Raw genomic sequence first — 16,330 nt, forward strand, 5'->3', positions numbered from 1 at the left:
AGTAGATTAATAGTTTGCTTAGGGATAGGGAGTTGGGGGGTCTGGGAAGCAATAGGTAAAAAGTTGTGGTGGGCCAGGCACAGTGGCTCACATCTGTAATCTAAGCACTTTGAGAGGTCGAGGTTGAAGAATCACTTGAGGCCAGGAGTTTGAGACCAGCCTAGTTAACACAGCTACATCCTATCGCTACTAAAAAAAAAAAAAAAAATTTAGTTACAAAAAATAAAGAAAAATAAAAAGTGTTGGTGATGGTGACACAACTCTGTGAATATACTAGAACTACTTAATTGTATACTTTAAATGAGTGAATTGTATGATGCTGTGTGCTTACATCTTAAAAAGCTGTTATAAAATAAAAACAAAATAAGTGCCTCTTTGGGTGTCTATGTGTATGATATGATCCAATCCTCAAGATTGTTAAATGAAAAGGAAGTGGTAGAACATTCCATGCATGGAGTATGCTACAGTTTGTATTAAAGAATAAAAATAGGGCCAGCCATGGTGCCTCACAGCTGTAATCCCAACATTTTGGAAGGTAAAAGTGGAAGGATCACTTGAGCCCAGGAGTTTGAGACGAGCCTGGCCAACATAGCGAAATCCTATCTCTACAAAAATATCAAAAATGTGCCTGGAATGGTGGTATGTGCCTATCATCCCAGCTACTCAGGAGGCTGAGGTGGGGGAGGATGGTTTAAATCCAAGAGGTGGAGACTGCAGTGAACTAAGATCCTGCCACATTGTACTCCAGGCCTGGATGACAGAGGGAGACTCTGTCTCAAAAAAACAAACAAAAGAATAAAAACAATGTAGCATGTTACTACTGGTGTAAACAGACCACACATACATATGTTTGTACATACATAAATACAAACTATTAATTGCTCTCTTTCAGTTTTTTTACCATGTCATCTAGCACTTTTTCCAAATTCTCTCTTTAATTGCAAAAATAAAACAGAGATTGAAATTACTAAAGGTAACTTACAAGCAAAGCCGAGTGGACGACTGGAGGGTTGGGATGGTCCATAAATAAAATAAGGCCAGGCAGACATCCCTGATCCTGGACGATGGCTCTTCTGTTTAATGGATCTGCTGCTAGATCCCGTAACTGGTTAACTACTGATAGAGCATCAGGCTCTTCACTCATGGTGGAGGTAGAAGAATTCATCTTCTATGCCATGCACATGAATAAAATCTTAAATTCTGTAGAAAAGGTTTGCAGAATTAGTTCTAGGTTGCTGAGGTATATTATGACACTTGTGAAATAACCAGGATTATAACACGTTTAGAAAGAATCAGGTAACTACAACTAAATCACACAAAAACTTAGAAATCAGCAACTCTATAGTTTGAGAAAAGTAAAATGAACATAAGATGACTGAAAAAACTTGGGTGCACAATATTTAAAGAACATATGTTAACCTCAATATTCCAACAAATTACTTTTTAGCATACATATTTTAACAATAAAGTCACAATAAACATCTCTATAGTTCAAACTTGTAACCTTTGCTATACTTCTAAAACTGTTAATATTGCCAGTGCTTTTTTTCCTCTAGACTATTTCTACCCCTAAAACTAGTGCCTGAGGGAAAAGTGGCTAGCTTATAGCTTGCTTATTCATCAATGAACAAAAACCTAGCATACTCTGTCTACAAAGAATAAAATGCCCTTGGAAAACGGAGGCAGAAGTCTGTAAATCAAGAAGACAGGAAAGTTATTTAGCCTGTGGCTCAGGCCAGTAGTGTGAAAGATCATAGTGAATCTAGACTGAATCTAAACACATCTGTTCATCTGATTATGCCATATTCTACTGCCTAACAGAAAAGGAAGAATAGGAAGAATGAAACAGAATTTGACGTAATTCACTTGCCAGATGAGGAGACAGTCATAGAGAAGTTCAATAATTTGCCCCATATAACAAAATCTAGTTAGCATAGAACTGGCCTAAAATATTACTTATTATTTCCTAAACTCGTCAGCAGTCTTGCCACTTTGCATACTTCGTTTTCGTTGTTTGTTTTTTTTCTGAGACAGAGTCTCATTCTGTCACACGGGCTGGAGTGCAGTGGCGCAACCTCAACTCACTACCATCTCTGCCTCCCGGTTCAAGCAATTCTCCTGCCTCAGCCTCCTAAGCAGCTGGGATTACGTACACAGACCACCATGCCCGGCTTTTTTTTTTTTTTTTTTTTTTTTTGTATTTTTAGTAGGGACTAGGTTTCACCATGTTGGTTAGGCTGGTCTCAAACTCCTGACCTCAAATGATCTGCCCACCTCAACCTCCCAAAATGCTGGGATTACAGGCATGAGCCACAGTGTCTGGCCTCATGCCTCATACTTTCGTTTTAAAATCAGCATTTCGGCCGGGCACAGTGGCTCATGCCTGTAATCCCAGCACTTTGGGAGGCTGAGGCAGGCAGATCTCCTGAGGTCAGGAGTTCGAGATCAGCCTGGCTGACATGGTGAAACCCCATCTCTACTAAAAATACAAAATTAGCTGGGCGTGGTGGCACGCGCCTGTAATCCTAGCTACTCGGGAGGCTAAGGCAGGAGAATTGATTGAACCCAGGAGGCAGAGGTTGCAATGAGTTGAGATCACGCCATTGCAGAAGCAAAACTCTGTCTCAAAAAAAAAAAAAAATTCAGCATATCGGCTGGGTGCAGTGGCTCACGCCTGTAATCCCAGCACTTTGGGAGGCTGAGGTGGGTGGATCACCTGAGGTCAGGAGTTTCAGACCAGCCTGGTCAACATGGCAAAACCCTGTCTCTACTAAAAATACAAAAATTAGCCAGGCGTGATGACATGCGCCTGTAATCCCAGCCACTCAGGAGGCTAAGGCAGGGGAATCACTTGAATCCGGGAGGCAGAGGTTGCAGTGAGCCAAGATCGCACCACTGCACTCCAGCCTGGACGACATGGCAAGACTCCGTCTCTAAAAAAAAAAAACAAATAAATAGACCAGACTGGCCAAGATGGTGGAGGCTCATCTCTAGTAGAAACACAACAATTAGCCAGAAGTGGTGGCATGTGCCTGTAGTCCCAGCAACTCAGGAGCCTGAGATAGGAGAATAGCTGGAACCTAGGAGGCAGTGAGCCAAGATTGCACCATTGCACTCCAGCCTGGCCAACAGAGCGAGACTCTTGTCTCAAAAAAATGAATAAAGTCAGCATATCTTTTTCCCATAAAAGTAAACAGGGTATTGTAGAAAAGGCAACATGCTGGACATATGAAGAATCAAAATGTCAAGAAATGATCTTCATATATGCAGCAAATTAAAAATAGTAACTTCAATTAACTTACATAGTATATTCCTTATTAGGAAGAATATAAAGGTGTAAATACTTTCCATAAATTAATGAGTTTAATGTTAACATCAGTAACAATGCCAACTGTCAGGGCAACAGGGACAAGATTATTCTGTAAGTCCACAAAGACTACTGAAGTTATCTGAAGGAAAAAGGTAATAAGGCAAAACTGGCCTTACTATGTATTGAAATATACAAAGCTATAAGCAACAGTACTAACTGGGGGAAAGTGGAGAGATAAAGATACTCCCTCCCAGAAAGTTATTTATGCATTTGATATAAGGAAGAAGGATCAACTGAGTCAGACCCAGGCCCCATCACTGGGTAACTTTATGAGTTTAGGAAAATTTGTTAAACTCTGTCTCAGTTTCTTCATCTCTAAAATGGGGTCAATTATAGCAGCTACCAAATAGCGTTACTCTCCAGATGAAATGACAATACACATAAACACAATACATACTAGTGCCTGGCACACAATAAATGCTCAATAAGTTATATCATGTCAAAAATCAATAAAAAATAGTAAGATTATTCAATAAATGGTATTGGAATAACTTCTTAGCAATTTTAAAACCACTGCTAAGATCCTTAACTCACATCACATGGCCAAAAAATATATTTAGTGTTAAAATACACTAATAATTTTAATTTGCAGGTCAGGAGTTTGAGCCAGCCTGGTCAACATGGTGAAACCCTGTCTCTACTAAAAATACAAAAAGCAGCTGAGCATGGTGGCGGGCGCCTGTAATCCCAGCAACTCAGGAGGCTGAGGCAGGGAAAACTGATTGAGCCAGGGAAGCGGAGGTTGCAGTGAGCCGAGCAAATGCAAAAACAAAAAACTCAGAGAAAAGACGGCTTCGGTAGGACAGTATTTGGCAAGTAATTTTCTCAAAAGGAAAATAGTTACTACTGCAATTTTTTAAAAGTCAAGACACAACAAAAAGTCACACACTGAACACACAGCAATACAACTAAGGGATTTGACAGCATTTTGCCTCTTAGGTGCCTCTATTATCGTATTATCAGCATCCTGAATATCCCCATTTACCAACCAGCTTACCCATAATTTTTTTTTTTCTTTTTTTTCTTTTGAGACGGAGTCTTACTCCGTTACCCAGGCTGGAAGGAGCGCAGTGGCACAATCTCAGTTCACTGCAACCTCGCTCTCCCGGGTTCAAGCGATTCCCCTGCTTCAGCCTCCTGAGTAGCTGGGATTACAGGTGCACACCACTATGCCTGGGTAATTTTTGTATTTTTAGTACAGACAGGGTTTCACCACGTTGGCCAGGCTGGTCTCAAACTCCTGACCTCAGGTGATTCACCCACCTTGGCCTCCCAAAGTGCTTGGATCACAGGTGTGAGCCATGGTGCCCAGCCACCCATAAACTTTAAGTGCTGTTACTAGCACAAATTCTTTCCACAATGGAACCTGCAGAACCAATCATTGGCATAAAGACCCCAGAGGCAAGTCACAGCTAAAGCACCAGATACACAATCCAGCAATCCCACTTCTGGGTATTTACCCACAAGACTGGAAATCAATTTGTCTAATAGATGTCTGCCCTCCCATGTTCATTACAGCAACATTCACAGCAGCCAAGTTATAGAATCAACATGAGTATCCATCAACAGATGAATGGGTAAAGAAAATGTGGTACACTGGCCGGGCGCAGTGGCTCATGCCTATAATCCCAGCACTTTGGGAGACCAAGGCAGGCAGATCATAAGGTCAGGAGTTTGAGACCAGCCTGGTCAACATGGTGAAACCTCGTCTCTACTAAAAATACAAAAATAGCTGAGCATGGTAGTGGGTGTCTGTAATCCCAGCTACTCAGGAGGCTGAGGCAGGGAGAACTGATTGAACCAGGGAAGCGGAGGTTGCAGTGAGCCGAGATCGCGCCTTTGCACTACAGCCTGGCTGACAGGACGAGACTCCAACTCAAAAAAAAAAAAAAAAGAAAGAAAGAAAATGTGATATACATACACAATGACACAATGGAATACTACTCAGCCTTAAAAAAGAAGGAAATTCTGTCACTTGTGACAACATGGACGGAACTGGAGAACATTAAATGAAGTACTAAATGTAGTAAAGGAGGCACAGAAAGAGAAATGCTGCATGTTGTTGCTTAACTGTTGAAACTAAAACAACAGAACTCAGCAGCAGAGAATAGAATGGTGGTAAGAGGCTGGGGGATAGGCAAAATGAGGAGATGAGGATCAAAGGATACAAAGTCGTAGTAGGAATAAGTGAGGGGTTTTTTTTTTGACATTTACTGCACAATATGGTGAATATAGTTACTAATAGTGTATTCTATTAGTATACACTAATAGAATTAGTATACACTAATAGTGTATACTAATAGGTCAAGACCAGCCTGACCAACATGGTGAAACCCCGTCTCTACTAAAAGTACAAAAATTAGCTGGATGTGGTGGCGGGCGCCTGTAATCCCTGCTACTCGGGAGGCTGAAGCAGGAGAATCGCTTAAATCTGGGAGACAGAAGTTACAGTGAGCCGAGATCGTACCACTGTATCCAGCCTGGGCAACAGAGTGACACTCCGTCTCAAAAAAAAAAAAAAAAAAAAAAAAATCAAAACAAAATAGTGTATTCCGGGTTTTAAAAAGGCTATGAGTTGCCAGGCGTGGTGACTTATGTCTGTAATGCCAGCACTTTGGGAGGACAAGGCGGGTGGATCACTTGAAGTCAGGAGTTTGAGACCAGCCTGACCAATATGGTAAAATGTCATCTCTACTAAAAATACAAAAATTAATTGGGCATGGTGGCGCAAACCTGGAATCCCAGCTACTCGGGAGGCTGAGGCCAAAGAATTGCTTGAACTCGGGAGGTGGAGGTTGCAGTGAGCTGAGATCATGCCACTGCACTCCAGTCTGGGCAATAAAGCTAGACTCTGTCTCAAAAGCAAAACAGAGAAGAACTGTTGTGAGTAAATTTCAAGTGGTCTCACCACAAAAAATAAGTATGAGGTGATAGATGTTAACTAGCTTGATTTAATTGCTCCACTTTATATTCATGAATCATAACATCATTTTGTACCCCATAAATATATACAACTATAAATTACCAATTTACAATCAAATTTTTTACAATAAATCAGGGAAAAAAGAACCAAACACTTTGAGTGTTGGCCTTTTGCATACAATGCTGGCCTTGAAACTGGAGAGTTCCATTCTCATTCAAGGAGCCATTAGATAACTATTCAGTAGGAACTATACTGAAAAAAAGTTATATAGTTTTACTGTTCTTTTGGGATGAACAAAAATCGAAACGACTAAAACTTCCAATCTTTGGCAGGGTGCAGTGGCTCATGCCTGTAATCCCAACACTTTGGGGAGACCAAGGTGGGTCGATCACCTGAGGTCAGGAGTTTGTGACTAGCCTGGCCAGCATGGTGAAACTCTGTCTCTACTAAAAATACAAAAATTATCTGGGCATGGTGGCAGGCGCCTGTAATCTCAACTATTTGGGAAGCTGAGGCAGGAGAATCACTTGAACCCGGGAGGCAGAGATTGCAGTGAGCAGAGATAGCGCCATTGCACTCCAACCTGGGTAACAGCGCGAGACTCCGTCAAAAAATAAAATAAAATAAACAACAACAAAAAAAACCTTCCAATCTTCAAAGAGCACTGATAAGGAGTAGGCTCAATCAGCATCTGCACAGGATCCATCAAAGACCTTAGCTAATGCAGCTGATGCTCGATATCCACAGATTTCAAATCCTGAGAATACTGTACAATATTTTCGATTAATGCTTGGTTGAATCCGACAATGTCATGGGTTTACTGTATAACAGAGGCAGAAGCTGTGGTCACTGCATTTCCCATGGCATTTAAAGGAAGGCAAGAAAAGCTGACAGAAGCTGTGATTTGTCCCTCAAATTACAAGGGTTTTATGTAAAACTTCAGGAGAGAACTCACAGTTAAGACTCATTTTTCTTACTTTAATATTCTTGATGATAGCAAGTCACTCTGACATCCATTTCTAACTACCACATTGCTTGAATTTTTTTTTTTTTTTTTTTTTTTTTTTTTTGAGACAGGGTCTCACTGTCACCCAGGCTGTAGTGGCATGGCGCAATTTTGGCTTATCGCAACCTCCGCCTCTCAGGTACAAGTGATTCTCCTGCCTCAGCCTCCCAAGTAGCTGGGACTACAGATGCCTGTCACCACGCCCGGCTAATTTTTTATTTTTAGTAGAGACAGGTTTTCACCATATTGGCCAGGCTGGTCTTAAACTCCTGACCTCAGGTGATCTGCCCTCCTTGGCCTCCCAAAGTGCTGAGATTACAGGCGTGAGCCACTGCGCCTGGCCGTTGCTTAAATTCTGTTAAATGATCAGTATTTCTGTGGATTGCAGAGTTCACAAAGCAGATTTTATGAGATAGCAATAGAACAGTTAGGAAATTGAAAACAGATAAACAAAAGTTACAACTCTAACCCCAATTCATGTATTAGATACATATTATGTTTCTGTGTTAATTTTATCAACTTCACACAAACACTCAAGCTGTTTGATAAAAATATCTGCCTTTGCTGGGTGCAGTAACTTGGGAGGCTAAAGCAGGATGACTGCTTGAGGCCAGAGTTCAAGGTTGCAGTGTGCTATGATCTTGCCTGTGAACAGCCACTTTACCACAGCATAGCCAACACAGCAAGACCCTGTCTCTTAAAAAAAAAAAAAAAAGTCTATCTTCATAGGTTGGAAAAAATAATTTTAAATGAATATTTCAGGATTCAGTCTATCCTACCCACTATATGCCCAATTTGGCAAAGTGCAAAATAATTTTTATTTTATTTTTGAGATAGGGTCTCGTTCTATTGCCCAGGCTGGATGGCAGTGGCAGAGCCACTAAAACTTTATGCTGGTGTATAAAGGCATGTCTTTCAAACATGGCTATGAACATATGAATAGAACGCTAAGCTCTAAAACTCTGTAAGATGGCCAGGTGCCATGGCTCAGGCTGGTAATCCAAGCACTTTGGGGGAGGCCCAGTGGGGTGGATCGTTTGAGCCCAGAAGTTCAAGACCAGTCTGGGCAACATGGCAAAACCCCATCTCTACTAAAAATACAAAAACTGAGGTGGGAGGATCACCTGAGCCTGGGAGTTCGACAGAGTGAGCTGCAGCCTCCACCTCCCAGGCTCAAGCTATCCTCCCACCTCAGCCTCCCGAGTAGCTGAGACTATAGGCATATGCCACCATAACCAGTTAATTTCTGTATTTTTTGTAGAGACAGGGTTTTGCTGTGTTGCCTGGGCAGGTCTCAAACTCCTGGGCTCAAGCAATCTGTGCACCTCAGGTTCCCAAAGTGCTGGGATTACAGGCATAAGCCACTGCACTGGCCAAAAGAATTGATTTTTTGCTTTTTTTTTAATCGAGACAGAGTCTCCCTCTGTCACCCAGGCAGTACACTGGTATGATCCTAGCTTTCTGCAACCTCTGCTGCCCAGGTTCAAGCTATTCTCATGCCTCACCCTCCCAAGTATCTGGGACTACAGGCATGCACCACCACATCCAGCTAATTTTTATATTTTTTAGTAGAGAGGGGGTTTTGTCACATTGGTCAGGCTGGTCTCAAACTCCTGACTTCAGGTGATCCGCCCACCTCAGCCTCCCAAAGTGCTGGGATTACAGGCATGAGAAGAATTATTAAATAATCTGAAATATACTGACCTAAGCAATTTTATAGTAACCAATAAACCATAATGTAAGTTAAAAAAAAAAAAAAACCTTCCTATCTTCTTCTACAATGAGTATTGCATTAAGTTCAAAAGAAAATAAGTTTTTCTCTAGTTGAGTTTTATCCAAAATGCTAACACCAAGAAGTGGGGACCTCAACAGAATAAACTGGGATTATTGTTATAACGCAAAGACCTAGGCTCTATCCCCATCCTAAATAGGAGTATTTGGAGAGAGAGCCCAATACTCATTTTAATAAACATACCACGTGATTTCTGCTGCCAAAACAAAGAGCCACTAAAACTTTATGCTGGTGTATAAATGCATCTCTTTTAAACATGGCTATGAACATATGAATAAAATGCTAAGCTCTAAAACTCTGTGAGATGGCCCGGTGCCATGGCTCAGGCCGGTAATCCAAGCACTTCGGGAGGCCCAGAGGGGTGGAGCTCTTGAGCCTAGAAGTTCAAGACCAGCCTGGGAAACATGGCAAAACTCCATCTCTACTAAAAATACAAAAGCTGAGGTGGCAGGATCACCTGAGCCTGGGAGCTCGACAGAATGACAGCTCATCTCAAAATAATAAAATTTGGGAGGCCGAGACGGGCGGATCACGAAGTCAAGAGATCGCGACCATCCTGGCTCACACGATAAAACCCCATCTCTACTAAAAATACAAAAAATTAGCCGGGCGTGATGGCGGGTGCCTGCAGTCCCAGCTACTCGAGAGGCTGGGTCAGGAGAATGGCGTGAAACCGGGAGGCGGAACTTGCAGTGAGCCGAGATTGCGGCACTGGACTCCAGCCTGGGCAACAGAGCGAGATTCCGTCTCAAAATAATAACAATAATAATAATAATAATAAACTCTACAAGAGGCCGGGCACAGTGGCTCACGCCTGTAATCCCAGCACTTCGGGAAGCCAAGGCCTCTGCTACTCCAGAGGTTGAGGCAGGAGAATCGCTTGAACCCGGAAGGCAGACGTTGCAGTGAGCCGAGATCGCGCCACTGATCCAGCCTGAGACACAGAGCGATACTCCATCTCAAAAAAATAAAAATAAAAATAAAGGCCATAGCGTCACTAACAAATGATGAAAATGTGAAAAAACTTTTTATACCTTTACTTTCTCTTTTGTTTAGTTCAACTTGGACAAACAAATCATTCTATGACAAAGAATACTCCTCATCCTTTAATGAGCACTCTGGTAACTTAAAGATTCCTGTTAAAAAGCAAATACTGATTCAGCAGGTGGGAGAGTCTGAGATTCTGCATTTCCAACAAGCTTCCAGGTGAGGCCTAAGCTACTCGTCACACTTTGAGAAGCAAGCAGTTAGATGATACATGTGAGACACCTGTAGTTAGGCAGATGCCTGAAAGAGTTTTCCTTCTCGTACAGTCAAGATTCACCATTCAATTCAAAGATTTAATTCTCACATGCTAAGAGCTGCAGAGGGAATACGTTTAACCTAAATCCTTATTCAGTTAGGTGGGCTTTGATAAAAATAACATAAGCATTGAGATTAAATCTGACTTTCCCCTTACTCGAAGAGTTAACTGTAACTTTGAGAAGTTAAGTTCTCAGAGCCTGTTATCTCACATAACAATCCTCAGCGGTTATCAGATTAAAGTAAGAACGCGAAATGGTAAAATCAAACACCAGCAATTACCAAACCAGAATATTACTTGCTCATGTGGGGACATCTGTCCTGCCAGGTGTTGGAGGTACCTTCTGCACCGCCCTGACACTTCAGTGCACTAAGTATCACCAAAGGAGTTGCTAACTTCACGAGTACCTACCCCCGCCCTCCCAAAATACAGTCTTAAATATAAAAAAGGGAACACTGGTCTCTCTTGAATTAAGCCTAACACAACTATGTCTTTCCGCTCTTAGGAGACATGCAGGTGCACAAAACTAACAGAAAGTTACCAAAGAATAACCTGGAGAGATGAAAAGATGAGATGACACCCATCAATAATGCTGGGGTTAGTAAAAGTCGGATGTGAGGAGGACAGAGAAGAAGTGAGCAAAGCTAACAGATTCACGGGACACGTGGAGGTAGAGCGTGCTAAAGCGCCTCACTGGGACGCACTACTGGATCTGACAAGAGGCAGGCGGGGCGCCCCTCCCAGGCGGATTCGCTGCCTCGGTGCAGGGGCCGCTTCCCGCGGCCTTCCCGGCTCCACTGCTTTGTCTGCCGCCCGTGGACCCCACATACCGCTCCAGAGCTTTAGGAGTCCAGAGCCTGCCGCACCATCAGGGCCACACCTACGGATGAGGTAGAGACCTAGGAGGCGCGGAGCGAGCCCTTGGGTTCGCAGCCCCGGCCGCGGCGATCGCAAACAACCGGACTAACTCAGGAACCCAAAGAGCCAAGGCGCTGGCGGGCAAAGGCTCTGCAGACTCTTCCCAGGTGACCTGACGCCTCTGTCGCTTTTGCCCTCCTATTGGCTGATAATGAGTCCAACGTGAGGATAAAGTATCCAATCAGTGAAGGTCTTTTTAGAGTGAAGCGCTCATAGGTGGTTTAGGGAAATACACTAAGTGTTCGAGGAACGGATCCAATGAGGACCCAGGAACACTATATTGGCCCTAACTACTCGCCGTCCACCAAGCCCTAACCGAAGAAATTTGATTCCGGCTGGGAAACTGTCGCACTTTGACAACCTCAATTCCCAGCCTTCCGGGGCCGGTAGGACTTCACCGGTACTGCATTCGGTAATTCAAATTGAGTATTTCTTCTTTAGCAACTTTTGCAATTCTAATAAAGGCAATACCTAATATTTTATTCGGTTCTGTGAGTCTTAATTCATAATTTTTTTTTTGTTTTGTGTTTTACTGTGGAAGTTAGCAGTACATTAGGCATTCCTTGGATTTTCGTTTATTTCTTCTTGGTGTCCACTGTCTCCCTAGCAGCTTGAAAGACGCAAAGTACAGTTTTCGTTTAAGTAGCAATTTATTTTGGAGAAGAAGTTTTCTTTTTTTTTTGTAAGGAATTTATGATCAGAATCTTCTCATTCACATTTTAAAATGTTTTCTATGTAGTTTATATACTTGTAAGGATTTATATACTTGTTTTATGGATGGCAGTCACTTAATGTTTTTGTTTTCTTTGGGCATAGATTTTATTTTTTTTTAATTTATCTAAATATAAACCTACTCTTAACCCGCAGGCAGATCTTTGAGAATAATGTATCCATTTGCAATCAATAACCCCAATGAACAGATTCTGGATTCGCTCTATAAGAGTTTGATTCGGCCACGTAGCTCATGTGTTAAAGTCAGAAGGAATATGAGAGGCCTCTAATAGGAAAGGAGTGTAAATAACAATAAATATCCCAGATTGTATTCAATGCTAGTATCTCCTATACTTCGTAAGTGAATTTAAAAACCAAGCAGCTTCTTGAATTTCTTTCCGTTCCCTTGTTCTCGGTTATCTTCTTGCTTCCAATGAACTCAAAAGAGGAGCAAAATAAGCTAAGTAGGAAACAAATAGGCCTGGCGCGGTGGCTCACACGTGTAATCCCAGCACTTTGGGAGGCCGAGGCGGGTGGATCACTTGAGGTCAGGATTTCGACACCAGCCTGGCCAACATGGTGAAACTCTGTCTCTACAAAAAATAAATAAATAAATAAAATTAACCGGGCGTCGTTGCGGACGCCTGTAATCTGTGCTACTTGGGAGGCTGAGGCAGGAGAATCAATTGAACCTGAGAGGCTGAAGTTGCAGTGAGCCGAGATTGCGCCACTGCACTCCAGCCTGGGCAACAGAGCGAGACTGTCGCCAAAAAAAAAAAAAAAAGTCCAAAGGGTACAGCCAGGTTAAACATAACCCATTTGGTTGAGTAAGTTTCTTCAGTATAGTTATTAAAAACAACTAAAAAAAAAAAGAAATTAAACTTGCTATTTTTGTTAATGTTAATATATTAGGACGGCAGGTGTGGTGGCTCATGTCTGTAATCTCAGCACTTTGGGAGGCCGAAGTGGGTGGATAACTTGAGTTCAGGAGTTCGAGACTAGCCTGGCCAACATGGTGAAACCCCATCTCTTTTTTTTTTTTTTTTTTTTTAGACAGAGTTTCCATCATCTTGCCCCGGCTGGAGTACAATGGCGTGATCTCGGCTCACCGCAACCTCCGCCTCCCGGATTACAGGCATGAGCCACCACACCCGGCTAATTTTTGTATTTTTAGTAGAGACCGAGTTTCTCCATTTTGGTCAGGCTGGCCTCGAACTCCGGAGACCTCAGGTGATCCGCCCACCTCAGCCTCCCAAAGTGCTGGGATTACAGGCGTGAGCCACCGCGCCCGGCCAGCTGTCTCTACTAAAAATACAAAAAATTAGCCGGGCGTTGTGGTAGGCGCCTGTAATCCCAGCTACTCCGGAGACTGAGGCAGGAGAATTGCTTGAACCCAGGAGGCAGAGGTTGTAAGTCAAGGCCGCGCCACTGTACTCCAATCTGGGAGACAGAGCAAGACTCCGTCTCAAAATAAATAAATAAATAAATATTAAATATAATCATGCTTCTGCCATTAAAGTATTGAGAAAGCTAATTCTTCCTGTATACTGCCATTACAGAATAGATGACTGCTATTAAGAAGCAGGGGGTGTATTCACAAAAAAAAAATTACCAGTTTCCTAAGCACCTATGGATTATAAGCCATAGGGAGGTATTTAAAAATTTTAAGAATTTGTATTCTCATATTAAAATGTCTAAACTTGACACCAGTGAAGTTATACTACCTTCCATTGTGAATCATTGCTTGTTCCTAGCCTCAGGTATCTTCCCACAGGACACTGGAATGTCATTTCTCAATAGCTGTGTTGCTTAAGACATGATTCAGATACTGGCAGTTTCATTCATTTAATTGTTTTGAACGCTACAATGTGCCATAGACAATCTTAACTATGGATTCAAAGGTAAGGAAAATCACAAGCCCTGCCCTCAAGGAGTTCATGGTCTAAAGTGCTCAAGAAGCACTGGATTTCAAAACTTTTTGATCAAGCAACACTTTCAGCTTTATACATACGTATTGGAGTACATAGCTCTGACATATTTATATGTATTTATTCCTAAATTCTATATGTGTACTATCAAACTAATATGTAGTTTTGAAAATGTCAAAGTAGAAATTTTTGAAGAAAGAGAAATAATTATAAATTGAAGCTCTCACTATACATCCAGATGAAAATAAAATTGGATCCATATATTACATCATTTACCAAAAAAATAAATTCCAGGTGTATTAAAAACTCAAACCTTGAAGACTACATATATGACCTAGAAGCAGAGGGAAACCTTGAACAAAACTGGAAACCCAAAAGTTAAACAAGAAAAAAATGGATACATTTGACTTGTTTTAAAAAGCAGCTGGGCAGGCACAGTGGCTCACGCCTGTGATCTCAGCACTTTGGGAGGCCAAGGTGAGTGGATCACTTGAAGGCAGGAGTTCCAGACAAGCCTGGCCAACAATGGCCAAACCCAGTCTCTGCTAAAAATATAAAAATTAGCCAGGCGTGGTGGTGTACGCCTGTAGTCCCAGCTACTCGGGAGGCTGAGGCAGGAGAATCACTTTAACCTGGGTGGCAGAGGCTGCAGTGAGCAGAGATCACACCACTGCACTCTAGCCTGGGCGACAGAGTGAGACTCTGTATCAAAAAAAAGAAAAACAGCTCTATAGGTCAGGGTCAATCCCAAGAGCTGGTTTATAGAAAAGAATGTCACAATCTCTGGAGGTGATCTTTTAACCTATTTGGATATAGAGGTTTTTTTTCTGGTCACTATGCACTGATCTAAGAAGAATTAAACTGTTTCAAGGCTCAGAATAACCAAATATACCCCAGAGTCTATGACTGAATCAAAATAGCTCAACAATTTGTCATTGGGCACCATGGTAAAAACATTCATTCAATTGAGATTTAGATAATAAATGCAGATTAAAATATTATCTTTTCCCAACAATATGTGCTTTTTTTTTTCTTCTTCTTTGAGGTGGAGTCTGCTCTGTTGCCCAGGCTGGAGTGCACTCGAGTGCAGTGGCATGATCATGGCTCACTGCAACCTCTGCATTCTGGATTCAAGTGATTCTCCTGCCTCAACCTCCCAAGTAGCTGGGATTACAGGCATGCACCACCACACCTGGCTCCTTTTTTATATTTTTAGTAGGGATGGAGTTTCACCATATTGGCCAAGCTGGTCTCAAACTCCTGACCTCAGGTGATCTGCCCACCTCGGCCTCCCAAAGTGCTGGGATTACAGGCGTGAGCCACCTCGCCCAGCCCAATATGTGCTTTTATTACTAATTAAAGGAGCTTTGAAGCCAATAGGCACTGCATGCATCACTGACTCTTTCCTCAGGTGAGATGAAGTTGGCCCACTAACCGGTCTTGACCAGCTCTCCTGTAGCCCAACCTGTCCCAGACACATCTAGCTTCACTGTGTCTCAAAGCACTTCACCGTCCTACCCTGTGATCTTTTACCATCCATTCCTATATTCTAATGCAGAACCTCCTGAAGCTTATTTCAGTGTGTTACATTTTCTCCAGGGAGGCAATTAGAGCTGGTGGGGGGGGGGGGGCTGGAAAACACAACTAGAGGAAAAGGGTCTCAACTTCCAGGAAAGATCCTTTGTAAGCTTTGCAGATTATTCACCTTGTCTCAACAAATGGGGCTGTCATTAAGCCTTATGTGAGAAACAGGCTGACACAGACATTGGTCTGTTCCTACTTTACTAACCACTGGATCACAACCACCCAAGCTGACTATATATCCTACATGGTTATTATTTATTGGGCCCTTGAGATAAACCAGGCACTCCCCTGAGCATTTGACAGATGTTACATAATTGATCCTCAAGGCTTCTCTTTGAGCTGTCTACTATTGCCACTGTGAAAGGGAAGAAATTGAGACCCTGGAAGGCTGTCTTGCTCAAGACCACACTGCTGGTCATTGGCAGAGGCATATTTCCAACAAGGGTCTGTCTGCCTCTGAAGCCCATATTCTTTCTACTACAGTATACAGCTTCATTGTCTACCAACATTAATGGGAATCTGATATTTTGTTAAATCTATGATGAAGGAAGCTCACAATCAGCCTTGGTCACCTCTCTTTTGTCTAATACATCTAACAATGAACAAATCTATTTGTGTAAATAATGGCATTTATAATCCTTTAATTTCCTACTCGGAATTTAGAGGCCCAAAAAAGATAAGGGACTTTTTCAAGGCCATACAGTGAGTAAGAGAGCTCTGTTTCTTTCTCTTCTGTTCAATAAAAACTGCAAATGGCAGATGAAGTTTCAGTTGTTCTAGATTCTGCCAGGAAAA

The 16,330-nt window shown here is 42.2% G+C and overlaps 1 protein-coding gene across 3 annotated transcripts in view; it reads right to left on the minus strand.

Annotated features, from left to right (window-relative positions):
* The window catches only part of ARMC1 (armadillo repeat containing 1), a 31,893-nt gene extending 20,451 nt beyond the window's left edge, over positions 1-11,442 (minus strand). For 2 of the 3 annotated variants that reach the window (XM_025394676.1, XM_025394674.1), the window contains exons 1-2: positions 11,225-11,442; positions 983-1,200 (exon numbers count right to left, since the gene is read on the minus strand). In XM_025394676.1, the coding sequence (XP_025250461.1) occupies positions 983-1,049 (67 nt within the window). In that variant the 5' untranslated portion in view covers positions 1,050-1,200; positions 11,225-11,442. Of the gene's footprint in view, positions 1-982; positions 1,201-10,125; positions 10,228-11,224 lie in introns of all 3 variants that reach the window. The other variant, XM_025394675.1, reaches the window with a different exon arrangement.
* Positions 11,443-16,330: the final 4,888 nt, after the last annotated feature.

Source organism: Theropithecus gelada, chromosome 8 (assembly GCF_003255815.1).
Source record: "Theropithecus gelada isolate Dixy chromosome 8, Tgel_1.0, whole genome shotgun sequence".
NCBI lineage: Eukaryota > Metazoa > Chordata > Mammalia > Primates > Cercopithecidae > Theropithecus > Theropithecus gelada.